The following is a 25297-nucleotide window of genomic DNA, read 5'->3' as shown; positions in this document are numbered from 1 at the left end:
GGAGGGCTGCACAATTGAATGGAGCCTCCAGAGCCAGAAGCAGTGGGGAGTCTCCCAAGACGCGCTGATACCAGGCCGGCCACTCAAAGAGGGATTAGGCCAGAGAAGGCCTTCCTGATTAGCAATTCACACTCAAGTGCCCCCACAAGGACCCTGGGTAATAATATTACCATCAGTATCCTTCACCGACGCAGGCAATTAAATGTTTACTCCATTTGGATTTTTGCTTCCACCTCCTTCATCTGTAAAGTCCACTAATCACTCTCATGTTATTTCAAGAACTCTGCAGAAAAGTCAAACAATCCTGCAAACGTCCTCCACCGAAGTGTGACGAGCCTTTCAGAAACAAAAAAATGCATTTTCAAAGCTGTTGACTGTTTTGGTTCCTCGCTCCGTCTCACTCTGCTGAACCGCAGCAGCCCACGCCCCCTTCCCCGCTTCTTCCTCCCCTCCTTCTTCTCTCTCCGCTGTTAAACGACCACCACATGAAAGAGAATGATGTAAGAACACCCCACTAAACTAATATTGCTGTTTCAAAGCAGCCTCTGCCCAGATGTTATTGGGCTTCATAACAAACAAAATTCATTACAACACTGCTTACTGCAGATTGACGGTTTTCCCAGTCTTATAAAGCTCCGCCATCCATATAATTATACTAATCTACAGTATAAACACTTACAAAGGTCACAAAACACAGCAACTTCTTCCTATCGACCACAATACACGATGAATGAGGTCGGAGGGTTAACCTTTGACAGATGGGACACTTCACATGATAGCAGCAGAGAAACAAAGCTGACTTTAATGGAGCAAAGTGAAAAGAAGAGACAGAGAAATTAGTCCTCATTAATAAGTTATTCATTGAACTATTTAAACCATATGAGGGAAGAATACTGCGGGCTTTGATGTTGACAGGGCCCTTTAATAATTAATTGCTTGATTCATATGCGTTTCCTCAAAACGTCTGACCCTTTATGAGAACTGGTGCTCTTATTAAAGATGTAAGAAATTATCTATGTGAGCAGTTGAAAAGGAAATCTCATCTTTTTTTTCAACAGGGATTCTTTGCTGTCTGTGTAGAGATGCAATAGCCTTTCCGTCCCTGCTTTTGGTTTTTGGCACCAACCTCTTCACAAACTAAAGAGAGGCAATAAGATGAAAATAACAGATTATGTTGATAAATAGGATCATCCTGAGCTAAATGCCGAACGCATGCAATCAGGAGGGAGAACAGGATCCCCGGACAATGTGCAGGGCATGCGGACAAATAGTCTCACCTCCAACTGAGTGTGTTGTTTCTTCTCATTGTGCCCCCTGAAAGAGAAGAGGAGGGCCTTGGTTAAGAAGATTATAGCCCTACCCCACCCGTACGTTTAATCAACATGCCCTTTCAGCGCCAGCAACAATGCCAAACATGTCCAAAACGTCCCCCCATCTCTCCTATAGCATACCTCACATGTCGGGACAGCATGCCAGTCATCAAACGTCAGCAATTAGGAGAAATACTACCGTTATTATTCTTAGGGATACAGCGTTGGTGTAGGAAGATCTTATTATCCCCGTCAAAGAAGAGATGCCGTCAATTTCGGAAATGTCACCATCACAGTGCTGCGTTTGATACCCATTTAATTTCAGGCGCTGCAAACAAAAATGTATTGGCTTCAATTCATTTTTACTGATCAAAATTCCCTGAAGAACCCGAGGAGCTTTGTTTCCTCACCCTTCACTTCTTTCATCCATGGTTAAATATGTAAATAAAATGTCTAAAGTCATTCTTCAAAGGGGAACAAAAGAAAAAAAGGGGGCTGAGGGAAAAGACAGCCATAAAATTCCTCCGATTCTCCATAACATTAGCCAGAGGGGGCCAGCTTCCAGCCAGAGCCTAACAGCAGGGGAGCCAGCTCGCTCCATAGAATCACACATCTCAAATCCCACACACAAAAAATAAAATATCTTTTCAGCTTCAGTCATCAAAGGGCCCCCCCTCCTTTCACTTTATTAGTTACAGAATTATCTCACAGTTGCTGATTTTTCAGAGATGGAGCTGCGCTGCTTTTCTTCGTCACACTGTTGTGCTTGCAAAGATGAGATAAAATGAGTGAGTGTGTGTGTGTGTGTGTGTGTGTGTGTGCACATTTTGCACGTGTGTCAGAAGGAATGAGCCGAGTGTAAGGGGTGTATATGGAAAAGAGGGTGGGAGACAGAAAAAGAACATAAAAGGAACAGTAGTCGCTGCTGAGGCCGTGGATGCTAAAGAGTGAACAGGCCTGATTCCTCTCTCCTTCTCTTTTCTTCTCATTTTCAAAGAGATATCATCATGACCAGCAAAACAATCATGAAAGAGAAGGAGGCAGGAGGCAAGACAGGAGCAAGAACAGAACAAAGCCGATGAATTACCACAAGCTAGACGACTGTGTCTTCTTTTTAGACTGTGTGACAAAATTATCTTGTCAGTTTCATTACACCAAAGGCAGCCATAATAAGGTCAGTTGTTTGCTTTAAAACACGCCAGACAGGGTTTCTCATAGATGGATGATCAGTGAATGGAACGCAGAGCTGGGCCCGGCTGGGGCAAAGCATTGATATTACATTCTTCTTCTTCACATTAAAGCTAACCGTCTGTTTTTGTCATCTCCTCTACACATCAGCGACATAATAAACGTGTAAGTGGAGAGGGGGGGGGGGGGGGGACAGAGCAGGCATGTCAGCTGTTGTCCTTGTCTTTGTGAGTGAGAGGTCACACTATCGAAGATGCATGCAGTTTTTGGGACAAAGGAAAATAGTTTGCATACCATTATGAATATCCCAAAATATATATGTGTGTATGTGTGTGTGTGTGTGTGTATGTGTGTGTGTGTTTACGTAAATGTTTTCTATGTATGTATATGTTCTGACCAAAACCCCTTCAAACGTTAACAGCTGGATAAGTGAAACCTGAGCTGCATAGGAGGAGTGTATTGTGTTCATAAGTGTATTCATACCCTATATTTATGCTGCTGCTCCACACACTGAGCGCTAACAGCTGAAATGCCCTCACTAAGATATGCTGTGCTTAAACCATTTATGCACGCTGGTGCCAGGTTTCTCATCTTGCACAGACACATTTCAGTAATACCTCCAAAAGCACTTTTAGTGACTCTTGTTAAATGCTCTAAAAGCACTGCTGTTTACTTGTGATCAGTATTTCAGCCTTGATGGAGACCATGACATGGGCCTCGGCATAAATCTTACTTTTTACAAGGTAATGTGAGTGAGGTCTGGAGGATCTCTCTCACACACGTACACATAAAAAAGGCAAAAGGCCTCATAACCTATTCGTCTCATAGTATTACATGCCACCCTGCTCCTCCCTGAACGGGCTGATGATATAAAACCATGATGGAGTTCTTACTCGCTCTAACAACAATGCATCATGGGTTTACTGATGCCATTTACTACTGCACTCTTTGTGTTGACACGTTGTGTTTGGTTCATTTTATAACGGGCTGTGACACTGGTAGTGCTGTGTTTCACTTTAACATGCAGGCTGATAAAAGCACATCCATCCATTCATTTTCTAAACCAGTCATTCTGTTCTGGGTCACAAGGAGGCTGGAGCCAGCCCCATGCAGGAGACCGGATACACTCTAGACACTTTATCACAGAGCTAACAGGGCAGTGAGTGTATGGCATAACATCTGTCCTCATGGGGAGATGGTGCCCTTGGAGAGGGAGAGGGGAACGCACAATGACCTGAGATGAAGATGCAAAAAACTCTACTTCACCAGAGGCCATTGATTCAGTTTGCAATATAACAAGCTACAAAAAAGATTAGTCTGTTATTCCCATGAGAATAGCAACTGATTTGGACAAAGTGCTTTATGATTAGTTCATTATTTTTAATTAGAAATATCTTCCTGCGCCAATAATGGTAAATGGTCTGTATTTAAATAGAACGTGCCTTGTCTTGATGACTATTCAAAGCACTTTACATTCACCCATTATCACACACATTCGTACGCTGCAGGTTTGTGCAGCAGTTGCTCTATCACACATCACTCAAACACAGCCATCAGGGGCATTTTGGGGTTCAGAGTCTTTCCCAAGGACATTTTGTAATGTGAAATGGAGGAGCCTGGGATCGAACCACCGACCTTCTGGCTAGTGGGCGACCCGCTCCAACTCCTGAGCCACAACTACCCAATAGCCCCATGACATAACTTCACATGTGGGAATATTTTTTCTGCAGAAGATCCCCGACAAACATTTGCCAAAATGTCCATTGAAATGTAAGCTTGTTTAGATGTTAACAATGGAAAAACTATTTCCTGTGCGATGTCTGCAAGGCCACGTTGCCTGTCCCTGTGGAGCAAACTTTAGAAAGGGTTTCATTAGAGTTTGTGGTCGGGAGAAAGGGCACATAAATATCCATGATAAGGCACAAAGGTGCATTTAAATCGTTGTGAATGTAGATCTAGATAAATTATTATCCCAGTGTGAACTTAAAATTTCCTGAACGAATGGTGTGATTACACATGTCACTGGAATGAAAGGCTGAGCTGCCGCTGATTTATTTTTGCAAGCTCACTCTCAACAATAGAATTATGTCGACACTTTGGGCTGACATTTAAAAAGTCATCGATCCTCCTTATTTGTTCGCTGGATTATATCCATCACTGAGAAAGAATAAATGAATGCAAGGTGTTGTTGAATTTGGCACAAAGAACGCTGCGGCCACAACACACAGATTCCCACACTGCTACATTATAAACAGATTCTAAACTGGGAAACAAATATCCCCCATGAGTGGTTTGCCCTGGTGCTTTCAAAAACGCCTGGGGGAAGTTTCATGCAGTCCACACACTGACAAATTGACTCACATGTCTCTTTCACCAGAAAGACCATTGTTTCTTGTGTCCACTGTTGTTTTGTTTGTGTATGTGTGAACATTATTATTGTGTGCGGTTTGCAAACTTGCCTTGAATCGACTACTGAGGAATGAATAATTCATCTGGGCTGAATTCAGATAAAAACCCATGTGCATATTTCACAGTAGGTCTGTCTCGTTTATAAACCCTGTACATTGAATACAATGTAGGGGGGAAATCCACAAATACAACATCATTCATGCATTCTGCTGGCATTTAAAGCTCTGCTCTATGAAAATCATATAACAATCTTTTTACTCCTGAAAATCACTGTGGCTGATTCCAGAAAGATGTTTATGTCGCTGATGGAAATTTAATATAGCTCTTTATGTATAGTACTTAAGTAAAGCTCTGAAATTTGTGTACTTTGTTTTCATATTTTTAACTTTCTTTGCTTGTGCAGTTATGGGGGAACTTTTTCTCATTTTTGTTTGACAGCAGAATTTGAAGTACAAAACCTTAATCAATTCATTGCAGCCAGTTGTCCAAAATAGGTACAAGAGCAACTTTTACATCAACACGCACATATTTACAGAGATTTCTCGTTGAGTTTTGGCACGAAAACTGCAAATATGTTAACTATTCTGAAGAGGACTCGCATCTTAAAAGTTTGAAGGGGGGTGTACAAACTTGTCCAGCCACAGACTGTTCCATGTATGTTTGGTGTGTGCTGCGTCTGGAGCCTCGTGTTTGTCCCGAGTATCGCGCAGCATTTTGTAATAGTCACGAAATGTGTTGTCGTAGTTGTGAATCTTGTGTCCGGGCGCAAACAGAGCGACAGAGACGGGCCGAGGGGAGTTCGCTGAGAGCCTGTGAACCCGCTATAATGAACAAGCTGTTCCGCACGACTCGAGAATAATCCGCGTGTCAGTGTCATCATTCTCATGTAAAGTAGCTGTGTCTTTGAAGGCGGATCTCTTGGCAGGTTAGACCGGGACGGAGCCTCCGACCAGCTCAGACGAGCGCTGCCACCAAACCAGACGCACCCGTTGGCCGCCGCTGTGTGACGGGAGGAGCATAATCCGGCTTGTTCTGGGACACGTTTAGTTTCATGTATTTATTTTGCAGCTTAGTTGTGTCGGGATCCCGGCGAGGACACATCTCTGCGTAAAGGAGCTGCCGCGCAAAGGACTATTTTTTTTTTTTTTTCTCCAAGTTGTCGCACGGACCTACACATCGCTTTGCTGCGCAGGGAAAAGTGACATTAAAATGCGAGGACTGGTGAGCGGATCTTCAGGGAACCAGTGAGAGACAAGTCTGAGAGACCCAGCTCTTCTATTTGAACCCCAGCAGACTGAGTCGTGTGCTGCGGGACACTGAGCAAGTCCCGCTCCAACACTTGCGCTCGGGAAGCATGGACCTGTGCGCACGATACTTCCAGCGAGAAAGCGTCCGCGGACCATCGCGGGAAATATGTTCTCATTAAACTCTCCACGCCTAAAATGAGAAAGCGATCTCCCTACAGATAGTTGTGTAAGTTCTCCCACACTGATCCACCCGACGCACCGACACCCAGCCTGGATTCATCACAGACTTTTCAATGAGAGAAACGTGTGCTGCGGTAGTGATGGACGTCCTGTCGTTTTCTTCATTAAAACAAGACGGGAGGATGCGTGCATGTGCCAAACTGAGCCTCGTGTATGCGCTGCTGGTCCTGTGGAGCAGTGGAGCTTCAGCTATCAGCTCCATAGACCCGGACTGGTCAGGAGAGGGGAGATGTCAACACATCAACATCCCCCAGTGTAAAGACATTGGCTACAATATGACTCGCATGCCAAATCTCATGGGCCACGATGACCAAAAAGAGGCAGCGATAAAGCTGCAGGAGTTTGCAACACTGATACAGTTTGGATGCCACAGTCATCTCAAATTTTTCCTGTGCTCGCTGTACGCTCCCATGTGCACGGAGCAGGTTTCCAACCCCATCCCAGCGTGTAGAGTTATGTGTGAGCAGGTGAAGTTAAAATGCTCGCCCATCTTAACACAGTTTAAGTTCCCGTGGCCCGACTCTCTGGACTGCTCCCGGCTGCCGACCAAAAATGACCCAAACAACCTCTGCATGGAGGCGCCCAACAACGGCTCAGACGAGCCCCCCAAAGTCTCCCACACCCAGCCCCCAGACTACAGGCCACAGCGGCCTCTGGGCGGCCACGACCTGCACCTGAAAGACAGCAGCAGCAAGCGGACGTGCAGCAACCAAGGCAAGTTCCACTTTGTGGAGAAGAGCGAGTCCTGTGCCCCCAAATGCTACCCCAAAGTGGACGTATACTGGAGTCAGGGAGACAAGCAGTTCTCTCTGGTGTGGGTTGCCATCTGGTCTATCCTCTGCTTTGTCTCCAGTGCCTTCACTGTGCTCACGTTCCTCATAGACCCTCAGAGATTCAAATACCCAGAGAGGCCGATCATCTTCCTCTCCATGTCCTACTGTGTTTACTCTGTGGGCTACCTCATCCGACTTTTTGTGGGCGCTGACAGAATAGCCTGTGACAGAGACAATGGGGTGCAATATGTTATCCAGGAGGGTCTGGAGAGCACCGGCTGCACTATTGTGTTCCTCATCCTGTATTATTTTGGCATGGCCAGCTCCCTCTGGTGGGTTATCCTGACCCTCACATGGTTCCTGGCTGCGGGGAAGAAGTGGGGTCATGAGGCCATCGAGGCCAACAGCAGCTACTTCCACCTGGCGGCGTGGGCCATCCCGGCTGTGAAGACCATCATGATCCTGGTGATGAGGAAGGTGGCAGGGGACGAGCTGACAGGCATCTGCTACGTGGGCAGCATGGATGTCAAAGCTCTCACCGGCTTTGTGCTAATTCCTCTCTCCTGCTATCTTATCATTGGCACTTCTTTCCTGCTGTCGGGCTTTGTTGCCCTTTTCCACATCCGTAAGATAATGAAAACAGAGGGAGAAAACACGGACAAGCTGGAGAAGCTGATGGTTCGCATCGGGGTCTTCTCCGTGCTCTACACTGTCCCCGCCACCTGCGTCATCGCCTGCTACTTCTACGAGAGGCTCAACATGGACTACTGGCGCATCCTGGCAGTGGAGCAGAAGTGTGTGGACGGCGGCGGGCCGGAGTCGGCTGAGTGTGTCATGAAGACTTCCATCCCCGCCATCGAGATCTTCATGGTGAAGATCTTCATGCTGCTGGTGGTGGGCATCACCAGCGGCATGTGGATCTGGACGTCAAAGACACTGCAGTCGTGGCAGAATGTGTTCAGCAGGAAGCTGAAGAAGAGGACGAGGAGAAAGGCTGCCAGTGTGTTCACCAGCAGCAGGCCTTACATCAAACCTCACCCATCTCTCAAAGGGCCCAGCACTAAGTATGAGCCCACACGGCCTCCTCCAACATGTGTATGAGCTGGCTCTCCTTGTATATACCCCAAAAATATGTGTAAAGCCCTTATCTAAATGAGACTTTGTAATCAGAGTGCCATCACAAGAATCAAGGTTCGTGTTTTATTTATGCAGACTCTGTTATAGATAATGCAATGTGGGTTTTGTTTGTATCTTGAGCCATCTCATGCAACAAGAGCTGCCTTTGTTTGAGGAAAAATCTGCTACTCCTGGATTCACTTATCCTATTGAGGAACTTGGTTGTGGAAAAAAAAATTGTATTGTTCCCAAGACAAAAAAGAGTGGAATAAACCATTTGGACGGCCACGGGGTAACTTGAATAATGTGCAATAGGTGTTTTCCTTACAGGCATAACAAAAAAGACACTTGTACTGTTAGTGACAGATTACAGACAATGCAAGAACCCCGCAGACAATGGAGGCAAATGGTCAGAGAGACACAGCCGAGAGAGTGTTGTGCTTGGAGGCTTTTTAATTCAAACTGAGGCAGTGTCACACATGTTTGAACTGAAGTGAGAGCAGCTGCTGACAAGCGCTCGAGACCTTACAAACTCCATTGTGAGGCAAATCCACACCATCAATTTATTAAGCACTCATCACAGAAAAAAGTTATTTGTACACACTGTTGAGTTTTCATTGTTTTTTTCTTTGCTGTTTTATAGCACAAGAGAACGTTTGTATATATTTCTGGAAAAAAAGAGAAAGCAGAGATTTTATAGAAAAATTAATAAAACGTTCTAGTTTTAAATGTTTGTAAAGTCGGACTTGTGTATTGCAACTGTGTTGTTATTATCTCTACTGGATTGTGTCTCCATCCTCGTCCAGCTGCGTTAAGATGTTTTAATTCAGTAACAACCTTTGTCATTATATGCTGACAGTGTGCAGCAGTAATTCTTGTACAACACACAAATCCACTTCAGTGAGCTTGAGTTGGGAATGTACAGGTATGTTGGAACTGGATTTAGAATTATTCGTCTTTAGAAAGAATTGATTTAAACAACATTGTATAACCAAAAGTGAGAAAGACAAACATTTTAATATAAATACTATGATAATAACTGACTGGTTGTATGAGCAGATCGTGTCATAAACGTTGCACTCACACGTCTCTGGAAACCTTTTACATCTCATAAAAGATGACAATTTTACCTGACATTGCAGAAATTCACTGGTACACAAGACAACCCAAAGTATTAACAGTACCATCTCTATTCCCATTTTAACATATTTGCTTCACAGAGAAAAAAAACAAGCAGATTATACATTTTTACATTTTTTTAGTTTTGGTTAAATGCTTGGATTTTTGCGATCTATTGGTGTTTTATCAAGAATTAAGTTTGAAAATTGAAAGTGGTACTGTCAGGTAAAAAAAAAAAAGGGTAAATTATGTGACCAGAATGTCTTATATTTTAAGTTAAATATCAATTTTGATTACCTGTTAATGATTTCTTTATATCCCTTTCTGCATTTAAACTGGGTGCTTTTATAACCCTGTGTATAATTCTTCACATTCATAAGTGAATATAAAACTTAATTTTCTCTTTCTTCCTTTCTCCTCATCTCTCTCTCTTGCGTGTTTCGGTGCATACCCATGATGGAGCTATACAATAATCCAGCTCTCATTCAGGACAGGATTAGACTGTTTGGAGGGGGCTGACTTTGAAAACCAGGATCGCTGCAAACCAAAATACAGGATATCTGTCATCGTGTCTCTCCTTATCAGCCGGGGCATGGTGACATTTCTAAAGACACATCTGGCCTGGATTTGAAGTTGTTACATATTGACTGAAGTCGTTTTCCAAAGCACAGGCAAACTGAAAATACATTGTGTGGTATCCTGAGATGTTTGACGTTAAACGGTCCTTTACCCTGTCAACAGATTTTTAGGTGCAAAGAGAGAAAGAGAGAGAGCGATAGGGAGAGAGAGGGAGAGATATGCATGTCTGGTCTTGAATCTGAGCAAGGCCAATTGACTTTTGTCTTGACAGGGCTGTCAGAGCAACAGGAAAACATGGATACTTAGAGTCATTGTATATGTACAAGTATGTGAACCGTATAAGAGACATATAGAAATATGAATAGATTGTCAGAAGTCAATGTAACAAGTAAAGCACGAGGTTGTACTTTCGGATACGGGGGGAGAATATGCAGTTTTATAGGATCCTTTACACACCTTACCTTCAAATCTTTTTTTGAGAGTTTATAACCTGTGAGAGTCCTCTCTGGTCGAATAAAGTTTCAGAAGTGTAGTAATACTTAATCCCCGAGGGCATTCAAGTTCCAGCATCAACCCAACCCGTTTCAACAGTCAAAAAAGCTCATGACTCACAACCTCTATGTGGCTGAATCAAAGTCAGCCAGTGTCTATTGATACTCTGAGTTGTGAAAAAAGGTGTGAGTGCTTCTGAGAGCTTCAACAGAGGCCACCTGGATAACAGCCCCCGAGGTGTCTGGGAAGGCTGTAAATATAAATGACAGTTACCACCCCCCTCCAGGGCTTCTTCAGCCAAACAGCCTTCACTTCTCCTCTTCTCTGCGCTTCAAAGGGAAAAATCTTGCTCAGAGCAAGGGCAAAGTGTGCTGGCAAGAAAGAAAGGTTTTTTTTTTTTGGGGGGGGGATCACACTCAACTGTATGTGTTGCAGGATTTAGGCTTTAAAAGTATAGATCTTATTTCATCAGACCACAGGCTATAAAGCCAAAAGTGTCTCTCAGCAGAGTGAAACATCCTCCATCTGATCCTTACATGTTGTTTCTGGGCGATGAAATGCTTTATTTGACCAAGCGGGGGAATCCCACACCGACCATGTGACGAGAGGCTGATGAGTCTCAGACACACGTACCTCCAAACTCCACCGGGACGAATGCCGTCACCCGGCTGCTCATCCCACTTCCTGCCTCTCATTCTTTCCGCCGTGCCATGACGGAGGCTGCAGCGTCCGTGCTGGCTCGTGATGTGTTGACAATAAGAAGCTTCTGCTCGTGAGCAGGGTTGTTGAAACGGCATCAAACCTTTGATAATGACTTGAATTTAATTTAATCTAACTGGTTCGCCAGCGAGCCAGGATTTTCAGCTTTTCACACTCTGTAATTGAGCTGATGTTAAGTGTCTTTATGGAATCAAGCGGTATTAAAAAACATAAAGTTGAGATAACAGAACAATTAAGTCCCTGCAAGTCAAAGCCTGATTTGAGAAAGATACATCATCATCAGTCAAAACCTTCAAACAATGCTCCTGTGTCAGTGGATGACTACACCTTCGTCTCTGAGCCGTGTTGTTGCAATTGGAGGCGTGGATGAGTCTGTGTACCTTCAGTTTGTGTGCTGCCTTTGCAAGCAGTCATAAACTTCTCCGACACACTGACATAAATCAAGTTGCCGGTATGACTGGCGGCTGAGACAGCATCGCTTTGATCGGGCTCTGTGGAGACGCCCCATGTCCTCATCCTCAGCTGCTCCAGCAGCACCTGTTTACTCGTTCAGGCCTGTCTGTTTGCAAAGCACTGCTTAGCCTCTCAATGTCATACACTCATACATGACACACACAACATACACACAAAGGAATTCGGTGGATGCTGAGGGGTGGGTGGGTGTTGTTATGTGTGCTTTTAATGTGCTAGACCCACACAGATTCTTGGCACTGGTGTCTCGTATTAGACAGCTGCTTTAAATGCAAACTCTGTCGCCTTTTGGAAGATTCTGCCTCCTTTGGTCGGAAGATAGATAGTTTTTGCATCATGACAAATGAAACGGCTTTGTTTTCCTGCTGAAGAAGTAACTTGCAGTAAGAGGGTTACTGAAGAAGAAAAAACTTTTCACTGAGCGCTGCAAGTTTTCATTCACCCAAAGTGTTATCATAGGTTGCAATGAAAAGTGCAATGAAAGCCCCCTCTCATCCCACAAGTTCTCGTGGCGCATAAATCCAGAGTACTGAGACTTTGGGTTGAATGAAGTGTGGGTGGGCTTCATGGTCTGGATTGATCTATATAGAAAAGAATCTAGGCCAAAGTAAAAGTACAGTATATATGCCCAATCTGCAGTAACAAGCCACATGAAAAGCTCACACACACACACACACAGACACACACCTCAGTTTGCTGTGTAGGCAGTTGTTCCCAGCCACTGCTGAAGGTGAGAGTAATTACATAAAAAGCTGGCAACAATGAGCTCTGTCCTGACAAAGGCGGGGGCATGGCACTTTTTTTTCCGAATGCATAATGAACTACCTCACAGGCGCTCTGCTGATCAAACAAGTGTTTGATAGTGGCTTTGGTTTGAAAGAGGGCTGAATATGTTTATTTGCATGTGGAGAAGTGAGTGACTTTGAGGTGGAGATCAGGCAGATTAGTGTTAACTGACAGACCTGTGCAAACAGACACTCCCCCTCCATACAGGCAGGGCAGCGGCACACTTCCTCAGAGGACTAGTTAGGCTGAATACAACATCAGATACACCAGAGCATGGCGACCGCTGCTACTTTTCAGACATTGCTCTTTGTATGCCAGTCTCCTCCCTTCAGCCCGACCCTCTTTTTATTGGCCTGTTTGCACTGGTGCATGTGAAAGCATGCACAGCGAATTCTGGCAAACAATGTAAGAGATGTGAAATCCAATAACTGGCAGCTTTTCATCAAAGATATTCTCATTTACAAAAGGCTTTAGAGCCACATTCACAACTATAGAATCACTTAAGTGCCACGAGAGCGATACATTTCAAATTATAACATGGGCTTATACTGAATGCAGTGCATTCTGGGAAACATATGGAGATAGGAGAACAGGTGCAAGGGGCCTTTCAGCTGATATCCGACCATATCGGGCCACAAAATCTCGTAGAGTTGCCAAAAGTTAGATGAGAGGATCAATACCACTTTCATGTTGTATGCTAAATATAAAGCTTTAGCCAGCAGCTGCCGTGGTTATCTTACCATAAAGAGGGGAAATGCCTGGCTAATTGTATAGACGCAAACATATAGGAATACTGTTAAGCCAACCAGTTGCTGCTGGTGGCCTTATGTTTAATGGACAGACTTTGGAGAGGCTTCAAACTTTCCATTGTACTCTTGGCGAAGGAATAAGCATAATATCCAAAACGTCAAACTATTAACTTAACAAGAGCAAGATGAACAAGATGCACATGTTCTCTGCTGCTACAATGACAGAAACGCAGCTTTCAGCACAACGCTGTCGGATGCAAGGAAGAGGTGCCGGCACCCATGGGCTGCAACGTGACTGCAAAGGCAAGAGATCGTGTGGTTAGAGCGATGTGAATAGTCAGGCGTCAGCTGGAAACCAGATTTTTGCCATGGTGATTTAGCAGAAGACTCTAATCTGCAACCTTCCTTATCCACAAGGAGCTCAACAATTATTTTAAAACAGCAGAATTGTAGGAATGGCTTTCCTCGGTCGGCGGACCTGCTCATGCGGACGCCCACAATTTATTTAGCTGCTTAGATGTGATGTTCTAGAAAAGAGGCAATCATCTTCTTTCAAGTTCATGAGTTACATCACAAAAGCACATTTTGATGTCTATGTATTTAATGGCATGTATTTGTGAATGCATGTGTGTGCGTGTGTGTGTGTGTGGTGTGTGGTGTGTGTGTGTATGTGTGTGTGCGTGTGTGTGTGTGTGTGTGTGTGTGTGTGTGTGTGTGTGTGTGTGTGTGTGTGTGTGTTAGGGTATGAGCGTGTGAGTGTTTCCGGCGATGTTATGAAGGCAGTGACAGTGTTGATGGTAGAGTGGGGAGAGCAACAAGCACAACAGGAGACTGTTTGCGTGTGTATTTATTTGTGTGGGTGTGTGTGTGGGTGTGGGTGTTTACAGACAGTATAGGAGCTATAGAGGGACAGACAGAGGGAGAGGCATGCTGATGGATCTGGCAGGGCTGAGAGAAGATGCCTGTGGTTCAAAGACACTCTCAGGAAACTTAACAAAGAAATATGGCACAGAGGGGGAGAACATGAGAGGAAGCTACACAATCACTGTCACTTGAACTTGGAGTAAACATCCCGGCCCTACTGACAGAGTATACTGTATGCAAAAAAAATGTTCTTTGCTATTCTTTTACAAAAAATAAATGCAACGGACAATACAAAGTGAGATCCACAATAACACATTTGAAAATTCAGTAATGCAGACTGCAGACCATCTACTATTTAATGACTTACTTGTAATTAGACGTCTTACTCTAAAATACTGATGGTGTGTTTCCTCACTCTAAACACACAAGCTATAGCTGGCATTTGATATTAAGCAATTATGGACTAACATGAGCTCTCTATGCATTATAATTGGTGAACAATAATCTATTAATATATTCAGTAAAAGAGTAATAATAGTTGTATATAATAGGTTAATGTTTGAATTGTATTTTACTATTGTAACTGAGGAACAGCGTTTTCAAAGTTTTATTACAGTTGAATAATTTAAAGGTTCAGTTTGTAGAATTTAGTGATATCTAGTGGTGAAGTGTCATGTTACAGCTTAATCTCCTTAACTTCATCCTCCCTTTGTCATAAACATTCAAAGGGTCTTTAGTTTGTCCAGTCTGGTTACTGTTAAAAAAAAATGGGGTCTCCTCCGTAGAGAGGATCCACTCCTGATGTAAATATAAAGTATTTAAATATAAAGAGCCCGTTATAGGGTAAAGAAAAAAACAATTTGTACAATTTAGATGATTACACACTGGTGAAAACATCACTACTATTATTTTAATATAAAATTCTGCCAATAGATCCCTTTCACCTTAGTCTTACACACTGGACCTAGTTTAAATAAAAAACATTTTCATTTTAGGAAATAGGCTTTTCACTTTTAATTCAAGAAGATCAAAACCACTGAATGTCATAGTAGCCTGCAGCTGGTTAGCTTAGCATTATGACTTGAAAAAAGGAAACAGGTAGCCATGCTCTGTTCAACAATAAATAATTATTATCTTTTGGACAGAGTCACACAAACTGGCTCCCCCTGTTTCCAATCTCACTGTATATTTACCCTACAGGCATTAAAAGTGCTACAACGATACATGTCATATTATTCCTGATTTATAACCATCAAGTAGTGGAAAACTGAAACACTTAAATAAACTATATGTACACCATATGTCACAACTTAGCAGCACACAACTCAAACAAGAGAAGCTGAATGAGAGACTTCAACCTCAGTCTCATGATAACAGCAGGAGGAAGCAAACAAGACTGATACAGCGGAGGCTTTAGCTTATGACTAGCACGTCTGTGCTGCTCTTCTATTTATACAGACATGAAACACAAGGTAACACACAACCTATTTGTCATCTGGCTTGTGTACTGCCACCACACACTTTGTTTTTGGCCACATACTCCTCGGTCTGGAAAACATCCTTGCATAGAGTTCTTTTCTCTTTCTTGGGGCATCAAGTTAATATGAGTGGGCATGCACAACACGTAACATGTGTTCTACAGGGATCCAAGGCCATGTCCCATTTTGTTCCCAGCTTGCTTTATACAGTTACGGGAATGGAAGCAATTTGGTGAAAGTACAGAGGAACAGTTGGGGAGATGATAAAGGACGTTATTGTTGGGTTTTGCAACTGTATCTGATGCCTGTGCATGTGTTCCTTTGACTAATCAAGCTGTAGCATGGCAAAAGAATCTTGGTTTCCTGGACACTGGTGGCGGGCCAGATTGTCTGGTCCTGATAATAGTAATGGGAGTGATAGCAGCAGCGGCTAATCTACACAGAGAAGGGGTCAGGACCTGCTTATCATGCCTGAGTGGAAAATAACAGGACTTAAACAGCACTTAACGGACCAGTCTGTGATTGGGGTATGACAACCCGGTTGAAATATTATTGCCCCACTTCTGCCTTTGTTTATGTAGTGACTTTCCGGCTTTGAGACATGTTTTCACACTGACATGTATTTCCTAAGCTTTTGATGTGTGACTTGAGGCGGCTTGAGGTTTGTTTATGTTTGTTAACTTGTCAACACTTGAAATAAATACACTTGTATTTTTGGTTGGATGGTTAAAGAACCCTTCTAAAACATCTACTTCATTCTCTGTGTCAAATTCCTTTCGAGCAGAAGTGAGCATTGTCATAATTCACATGTTCAGATAAAAGAAACTGATTGTAGTCCATAAAACAGCTGTCGTAAATGCAAGAGAGGCCCAAACCAAAGGCATTCCATCAGACTGTATTTCACTAAAACGTGCAAGCTATATGTTGACACACAGTATTTACTGCACATCACCTGCACAGTATGCTTATGAATCTTTGCAGATACAGTGCATCTGTATGCAACACAGACCTACATGGAAACCAAGAACTAAATTTGGTTCTGTGTTTGATCATTGCCTCAAGTCCTGGAAAAAACTTTGAACCAACATGCCCAGATTCACAAAACAACATTCAGACAAGCCTGTGTACTTCTGTTTCTTCAGAGGAGGGAAAGGAGCAGAGCTTCAGACAACAACATTTTAGTTTTAGTTAAAAAACACATGACTCGATGAAGATGGGGATTGAATTGCAGGGTGTTTCTCTGACTGCAGGACCAAAGAGTTTGATTTTGAGGTTGAGAAATGTGTATTGTTTTAATGATATAAAAAGTTTATTGTGTGTGCTATTAAAAGCAGGGGTTCAAAACTTTTCCCACATGTCCCATCGACTAACATGGAGTAGGTAGGATTTGTAAACTTAACTACTGCCAGCCACCAGGGGGAGATTGACTTCACTTTTGGGAGGCTGTCATGTGGTCCATCTTTACTTAACTACCTACAATCTATTGTTCCAAGTGTGTTAATTTCAATTTACCTGCACATTATTGTATTTTTTTCCTTATAAAGGCATTGTCAGTGTTTACATTAGTTTAATACTGCTTTCACTACATCTATTTCATATATCACTTTAACTAGTTTGTTTAATTATTTCAAACTATCCAGTAACTATACCTTTCGCTAACTGTGCATTGCTTCACCAGCTAACAATTTGAACTGTTTATCTATTAATTTAAATTATTTCTCATGTGTATTCTCGCTTATGTTAAAATTCTTACAACATTTATCCTTTACTTATGTTTATGTGTATTTATTTAAAACACGTAATGCACATTAAGTTAATTAACATGCATACTTAAGTCCAACATGTAAATTTGCCACATTTAGCCATGCAGGCTAGTTTTCATCTGCCATCTCTTTTAGCTATTTACTTTTAGCAAATTATATTTGAGTCACGCTTGCTAGCTAGTTCTCAGGAGTCTGAAGTAATCATCAGTAATCATTATAAATATATAAAAACTCAGTATTACACAAATTTGTTTCCTATTGAATATTTATTTTTATCTCTAAGCTGAAATGTGTGGAGGTCTGAGACCTGGCAGCTGAAGCGCTTAACCTCTGTGTAGGAGCCACTGGTTGGGAATCGCTGCTCCGGCAGAAAACAAATGAGCAGAACCAACTTTAAACTGGAAGCAGGAATGCGTGTGTGCTGATGAAGTGTTGTTTAACCCTGTGGAAACAGCCTTCCTGGTCTGAATGCAGAAGGAGGCTGGAAGCAGGTCAGCAGGGGTCAGAGAGAACAGCCACAGCTTCTCTTGTGAGTCAGACACTTTTGAAGACCACTGCAAGGGGCACTGAATCAGTTCATTGATATTCAAGGATTTGACCCGCCGACAACAGGAATGTCACTGAGGTTAAGACAGCCGTACTCTCCGTATTGTTCAGGGCCAAAAAGCCAGGGGGTCCCTCGGTCCCCCCACCCCCCTGTGCACAGTTGTCATGGTGAGCAAATCAGTCCGGCAGCACTATGTCACACTCATGCAGACACATTCTCTCTTTCTTCCTCTCTCTTTTCTTTCTCTGACTTTCTATCTTGCTGCTCCACTGAGGGGGACTGCAAGAGAGAGCTTTCTGTCCACTGACAATGCCTGGTGTGTCATGGACATCCTCATACATATACAGTGCAAAGAAGAAGAATCCAAGTGCTTCCCTTCCCATAACACATGGCAACACATATATTTCCTCTCTACTGTGGGATCCCAGCGACTGCGTTGTACGTGTCAGGTCTGGTTGTGAATAATCGCTGCGGGTCACCAAGTCCAAATAAATCATATTTCATACATCTGGAGAAAGGGACTGTTGAAGGAGCGGTTTCAAAGTGTTGCTAGCCCCAGCAGCCGACATAAGCTGAAACAGCTGTTTAGTTATTAATCAAGCAGAAACATTGCAAGTTCATCATTACACTCCATTATGTTTTCGTCTGTTTGTTGCCTCTGCCAAGGATGTTGTGTTTTGTTTGTCTGTTATTTTAGCAGGATTACACAAAAAACTACTGGACAGATTACCGCACAACCTTGAAAATTGTGCAATGGGTCAGGGAAGTACCTATAACGTTTTGGGGCAGATCTGGATCAGGGGGCAGATCCAGGAATGTTTTTGTTATTTCTATAACATTGCAACATTTGTTGATTTCTGTGAGAATAAGTCATGTATGTTGATGAAAAAAGTTTCCCCAAAACTCTACATATAGTCAATTTAAAACTGGTTTCATAAGGAGACTGTTGGACCGTGGTAGAGGTATCTGCTCTTTGAGTACCATTCTGATTCCTTTATGTCTTCACTTGTTATGCGTTACTTTCCATTGGAAACCAGTAGCATCCAACCTGCCCTGACGAAGTCCTGCTGCTCTGTGGTTTTATTATTACGTCTTGTCTTATAAACATTTGGCTATCGACCATCATCACCCACCTCCCATGGCACGAAACTGCTATTTGGTAGCAAAGCCTCATCCCATCACAAGGTGGTGTTATATGGGTTATTAGTTTGTGCTGCCACTGTACTTTCACACCAGTTTGTTTAATAGTTTAAAGTACAGTATATAGTATAGTAATAATAGTAAAGGACCACTCTAACGTCACCTACACTTCTCATAACTTTCCTGTGTCTTCTAATGGAAAACAATTGACTGATGTTTCTAGGTATATAGGCCTCTGCAGTCTCTCCTTGTCAAACAAATATGTTCCTATAGAGCCGGTGTCAAGGAGATCAGGCTGAAGGGAAAATTGCAGCTGTATTTAGTAGTAAAGCTGGTGAGTTGCTGCTCTCAGGTGATGGGGCATGTCTGTGCCTTACCCCATCTGAACCTGACGGCTGCTGCAGTTGGCACTGTAATTACAGAGGTTAGGCATAAATCACCAGGCGAGAGGTAGGAGACAGGGGGAGAGAGTCGGAGAAAGAAAAGAGAGAGTGACTAGTATAGCCTCCGGGCAAGAGGAGGCCCTGACACTCAGAAACACACTGCTCCATCCTAAATGCTCTCGCACTCAGTCTCTTATTTTTCCTTCTTTCTCTCTCCCTTTTTTTTCTTCCTCTCATCGCTCCCACACATGCGTCAAACACAAACACACAATCGCAGTCCGTCTTTAAGGGTTCACATCCTTCCTGTGGCTGCGGCAGTCAGACTATACTGGGTCCTATACTGGTCCTGCGGGCTCCTGATTACACCACTCTTCTTCATCCTGTACACAAAAGCCGTGAGCAACATACCACAGGAAATCATGTCTGGAACTGCTGATGTGTACCTTTACGCCAATCTTCATGTTTCCAGCTCCAAGACCAGATTTATCCGCATTGAATTTGGGGGATATACTCCATTTATGATTACGGCATATGGGAGTCCTTGGAGCAGAAATATATGATGTGTTCTCTATCATTGTATTGTTAAAACTAGCGATCACGGTAATTCAAACGTGAAATTACTTAATTAGTCCATAAAATGTCACTCTGAATACCATTCTCTACCTTGCTTTATGGTAATTAGGTATTTTGATACTACATTGAGCTGCAAATGGTTTGGGGGCATTTTGTTGGTAAGAAGAGAGAAGAGAAGGGAAAGTGGCGTCCATAGGTCCCAACCAAATCATGTCAGCTGGTCCACAGCATGAACTACTTGGCCACCAGGAAACCACACATCCCTTATTATTGAGGCAAATGAGTTATTTCAGTCATCAACATGTTTTTATATAAAGTATCACTTTTACTTTTTGACTTCAACTAGACAAGTTTTTGAACACAATGTTGTATTGGGTAAATTACAGCTGTACGACCATCATTCGTATGACGTGAAGGCACATCCCTATTCTTTTGTTCTATTTTGCAAGTAAGGTTTTGTATAATGCATGTTATGATTTAATTTGTCATTTTTTTTATTAATAGGTGCACTGTACTTATTGTTGAATTCAAGATTTTTTGCCAAGGATTAAGCTTGCACTGTAAGTCGAGCATGATAATTTTCATTGTTTATATGGACCGTGAAAACCCCAATATAAGAGAGCATTGAAAAAAGAAAGAAAAGGAATCATTAAAATCGACACAGCAGAAGTGGGAATCAGCTCCTATCAACATCCAAGAGCACTGGATCCCAAGTTTTTAATAGTGTCACTTCTTCTTTCTGGTCCTGGTTATAATGATAACTTCATCACACTACTTCCTACTCTGATCAAGAGACAAGAATCATTATTCCTACAGAAGCATATGTTATTGCAGAAACATCAGATGCTTTTGATTTGCCCGGGAGGACAGTCTGTTTCATAACTCGTAAATTGAACTTTATGTGTAAAGACAGAGAGCAAAAAAAACTACACACTGGAAAGAGCTTCAAAATCAAGAAATGTTCACACAATATTAACTTCATCAGGGGAAAAGCACTTTCATTTATGTACATACAGAAGCTGATGTATGATCTTCAATGTATTCACAATGGAAAAGGCACCTCTTCAGAACACATTTCATAAAAGTAGCAAAAATGCTTGATCATTCATGTACAGTGCATTAAAAATAATGTTTAGAGGAGAGGAGAGGTCTTTGATCCTGATCTCTTCATGTGATCCAGGGAAAAGAGAAAAAAGAATAGACATCTACTTATGATCTCTAGGTGGGATAGTTTTACATGTTGTAGGTCACAAGCAATTACTGAACCATTTCAGTGAAGGACTACTAGAACATGTGAGCCTATACAACATGAGTTGTGTTTCAATGGGACTTGATTTGTAATAGAAATATTTTAAATCACTTGACAATATATCTTTCTCAGTATTTACAACCAATGATGACCAGTAGTCAGCTGCTACTGAAGGACATGACATCCCCTCCGAAAGAAGCTGGAAATATGGCAGCACCATTTTTTCCTGATTGTCCCTCAGCTGTACATTTAATCTGTATCCTCAAATCACAGATGAGCATATCTGGAATATGCCGGAGGGGAAATTATAGACTGTCGATGCAAAAAATCCAGTGAATCATGAGAGTGAGGAAAATGTGAAGTCTGCAGCCAGAGGAACCAGGATACATGGAAATGAGCGCATCCCTGCCGGAGCTCCAATCTCTCTCTTCCAAATCAGACTAAAACTCAAGGTCAACGCTCTTCAGGAAGAGATAACGTTGCTGAGCAGACAATCAACTCTCCTGATTGTATTTAATGCCACAGATCGTAACGTGGCTTCCGCTGATCCACAATATCATCACCAAGGGTCTTTTAACAGGTTCCAAGGACCATGGCTTACTTTTTGAATAAAATATAAACAAGGGGAAATATCAAATCCATTAATCTTTCATTAGGCTCACCGGATAAAAAAGAATCGCTTAAAATATCATTCGTTACCATCACTGCGTGTGCAAAAGCCCCCCGCTAACATCAAAGGCTCCTCAAAGAAACAGAGCGGGAGAGAGTCAGTTCGCTGAATTTGGCTGAGAACCAGCTTGTGGTTGGGCTTTAATTTGGGCTAACTCGTAATGGCACGAAGGAGGAAACAGGAACCCAGTCTATAATGGTTCTTGTGGCATTGGGGCCCTTTTTGAGCAAACACATAAACAATGCGCTGCAGATTCAGGCTGGATGCTCACAAAGGTTGAGAGCTCATCCTCATCCTGCACAAGTCTTTGTGTCGGTGAAAGATCAGAGGCTTCATGGCCAAAGAGAGAAGAGAAAGAGGGGAGAATCCTTCTCAAATACATAACACACACACACACACACACGCACACACTTGCGCTGCAGAGGTGGGAGGATGTACCAGCACTATTTAGAAACACACAGATCCTGCTTTACACTGCACGTTTGGGTGGGGCATCCTGGCACTGCTACTTTCATGGAGGATCTCTGAATAATTTAGAAAATTCACACACAGCATTTTGGAGATTCTTAATTCAATGCTGCCACTGCTTTTGAACTAGCTGCTGTGGCTGATGACACATGCATACTATAGTACTGTGATATATGTAAGAAGTACCACTGAGTGACAGATAGGTGCTCTCTACCTGCGAGAAACACAATAATGCTCTGACATCCTGTCGTCTACATTAGTTCTGTCGCTGTCATTTGAAAGCACCAAAAACAGCTTGGCACTGATGCCAAGTAGGTTAATAACATGCAGTGGATTAAGGTTTTAGTGTAGCACTGTAGCACCGTTATACAGAAGAACTGATTTTACTATGGAAATAAACCCAACACAGTTTCCTGACCTGCATCCCCGCGCTGTGGTACATCTTTGCCAAAATACAGTGACACATTCCTTTCTGTCCGCGGTTCACAAAGCCAGCGGAGGAGAAGCCTTCGACTGACTTCAGAGGCCCAGTATATTACACGAGTTAGTCATGGCTCATACTGAATTAAACATGGGAAGAAGAGTTTCTTTTCATCCAGAGCCAAAATGTGCTAAGTCTGACCACTGCAACTGATACTCGCCCACTCCAAATCCTGCCTTTGATAGTGGAAGCGTAGGATGTTCAAATGTATCAGTTTGTCCTCATTCTGTAATGGGTTTCAGTCACAAACACTAGTTGATGTTTGCGATGGAAAATATAATTATACGGTCTTTTCCCACCTCATTCCTCTGCAGGGAAAATAAATCACTGTTACGTTGTGGTCGCTCTTTCATATCTGGATTTGTTCATTGTTTGCAGCACAGGTAGATTTAATCAACCGACAGCAGGGTGACAGCTTCCTTACAAGCCATCTCTGATAGGTGCAATAATAATTACAGTGGGCATGAATAGACAGGCCCGTGAGATCTCCCACTGTTCTTTTGGAGTTGGATGATAGAGAGATAATTCTCTGTTCGGCTCAGAGATGTGTTCTGGTTGTGAGGAACTCATCTTAGCTGGGGTGGAGTTGTGATATTTTTGGACAAGCAGGGATGAAAGCCGAGGGTCCTGTGGCTAATGAGATACTGAGGCAGTGGGAATGGTGGTTTTAATTACTGCCCAGGACTGGTCTAAAGGGGGCGATTGCTGAAGAGCATGCTGAGTGTCCTAGGTTGGGAGTTCAGACCAACGCCAGTCATGCTGTGCCTGCCTCCCTTTGATGCTCACTCCCCTCTGCTTTATTCCCACATTGTGCTTATTAGATTCTTTGCTGCCGATGCTTCACTGCACCTTTGTTCACACCGATTCTTTGGACAAAGAGAGGAATAACCAGCGAGACTTCAACTTCAAACCACAAGAAGTGTCAGTGATGCAGAAGGCAACTTAATCTTTTGGGGGAAATTAAAGCTGGATCCCTCCCATTGTCCGGTGGCTCTCTGGCACAGTGGAGATGTATTGCGAGTTTGCTTGGACCAGACGGCTTGGTGCCATGCTACACGGTTGACTAACAGGAGTGTGAAAATTAGCAGTTGCTTCTGTGATGATAAAACTGGAATGGAGAATTATTGCTCCCCACTGTCAGCTAACATTGCACAGCGGCGAAAAATCTACAGTAGATCCACCGGCAGGCTGCGAGTCCTCCGTCTCCTCGGCTGCTCCCAGCAGGAGGGTGTTGCTACGCGCCTGCTCTGTGTTCTCCTGCAGCCCAGCTGTGGACCAACCCTTGTTGACTTTTCAGAGATCACATGGCATCTTCAGTGAGGCTGGCTCAGAGGGGGCTCTGCCTCCGCAGGACTCTGCTGTGGTCAGCACAGGCCTCCTCCTCTTCCTCCTGCTGCCTTTAACGCCCGCCTTTGGGCTGGTGTTTGAACACACCAAGCATATTAACTAACACAACAACTTAGACATTTGCCAAATTCTTTCTTGCCATTCCTGACAATTGGCAAACGGGCCAAGGATTGATAAACACCATATCTTAGTTTTCTCTTTTACAGATTGGACAAATCCAAGACTGTTGACTGAATTCTTTCTATTTCCCTTTTCTGTTTGCACGAATAATCTCTAGCAAGTCAAGGACACCAGCCAGAGTGTTGTTATCAAATGAACAGGAAACGGTATTTGCCAAACATTGTAAGAACAAAATGGTGCTTGAATGGGACATGTCCTTGGCACTCACGCTTGCAGGAAGTGTGGATAAGGGAATGAATAATTAGTGACAAAAAGTTAACTTATTTTAAAGCTGCAATGATGATTTGTGGGAACCCAGTTACTGTTTAGGTTTTATTTAGAGCGGGCTACATAGAAATTCGGCCATAGTGTGTGTGTTGATTATTTTTATAGCTATTTCTGGCTTAGTCCCTGTTCTGAGCCAGTTACAATCCAAAGTACTTGACTTCTGTCCTCTGCCAGATTCTTGCTGATGTACATTTTAGCATTCACATGGAAAACATGAAAATAAATAACTGGTAGAGCTATTGGGAGAAATCAATGTTGTAAAAATATCTAACTCAATCAGATGTAGTCGCAAAATCCTCTGCCCCTTTTAAATATATTTCATATTTCATATGCACATTACTATTCAGTTAAAACAACAATGTTCATAAGAGTTATTGTGCTATACAAAATCTGCCTCTTGATTCATTTCCAAAAGGGGGCTGTCCTTTAAATACTTTACATTATTTTTTTCCAACTTTGTATTCAATATAGGAGGAGTTCAATTCAAGGCTTATCAATATATTTAAATCAAATATCTATAAATATATAAATACAGGAGAATTGCTGATATTTTTTCTCAGAAAACCATCCCATATCTTTATTTATTTTTCAAATCATTCATTTATTTCTCATTCAGAATCTACATGAATATGATCCTCTGCCTGTTGGAGGACTGCTTGTGGAAGTTATAGCCTTTAGTGATGTTGAA

The 25297-nt window shown here is 42.7% G+C and overlaps 1 protein-coding gene across 1 annotated transcript; it reads left to right on the top strand.

The window, feature by feature from the left end:
* The first annotated feature begins 5605 nt into the window (after positions 1-5605).
* On the top strand, positions 5606-9326 carry fzd10 (frizzled class receptor 10). The gene has a single exon (XM_053421763.1). The coding sequence runs from the start codon at positions 6448-6450 to the stop codon at positions 8266-8268; it is 1821 nt and encodes a 606-aa protein (XP_053277738.1). The 5' UTR covers positions 5606-6447; the 3' UTR covers positions 8269-9326.
* Positions 9327-25297: the final 15971 nt, after the last annotated feature.

This window comes from Pleuronectes platessa, chromosome 4 (genome assembly GCF_947347685.1).
Source record: "Pleuronectes platessa chromosome 4, fPlePla1.1, whole genome shotgun sequence".
NCBI classification, from domain to species: domain Eukaryota; kingdom Metazoa; phylum Chordata; class Actinopteri; order Pleuronectiformes; family Pleuronectidae; genus Pleuronectes; species Pleuronectes platessa.
Note: the sequence above shows the minus strand (reverse complement) of the source record. Positions and strands in the feature narration are given on the sequence as shown.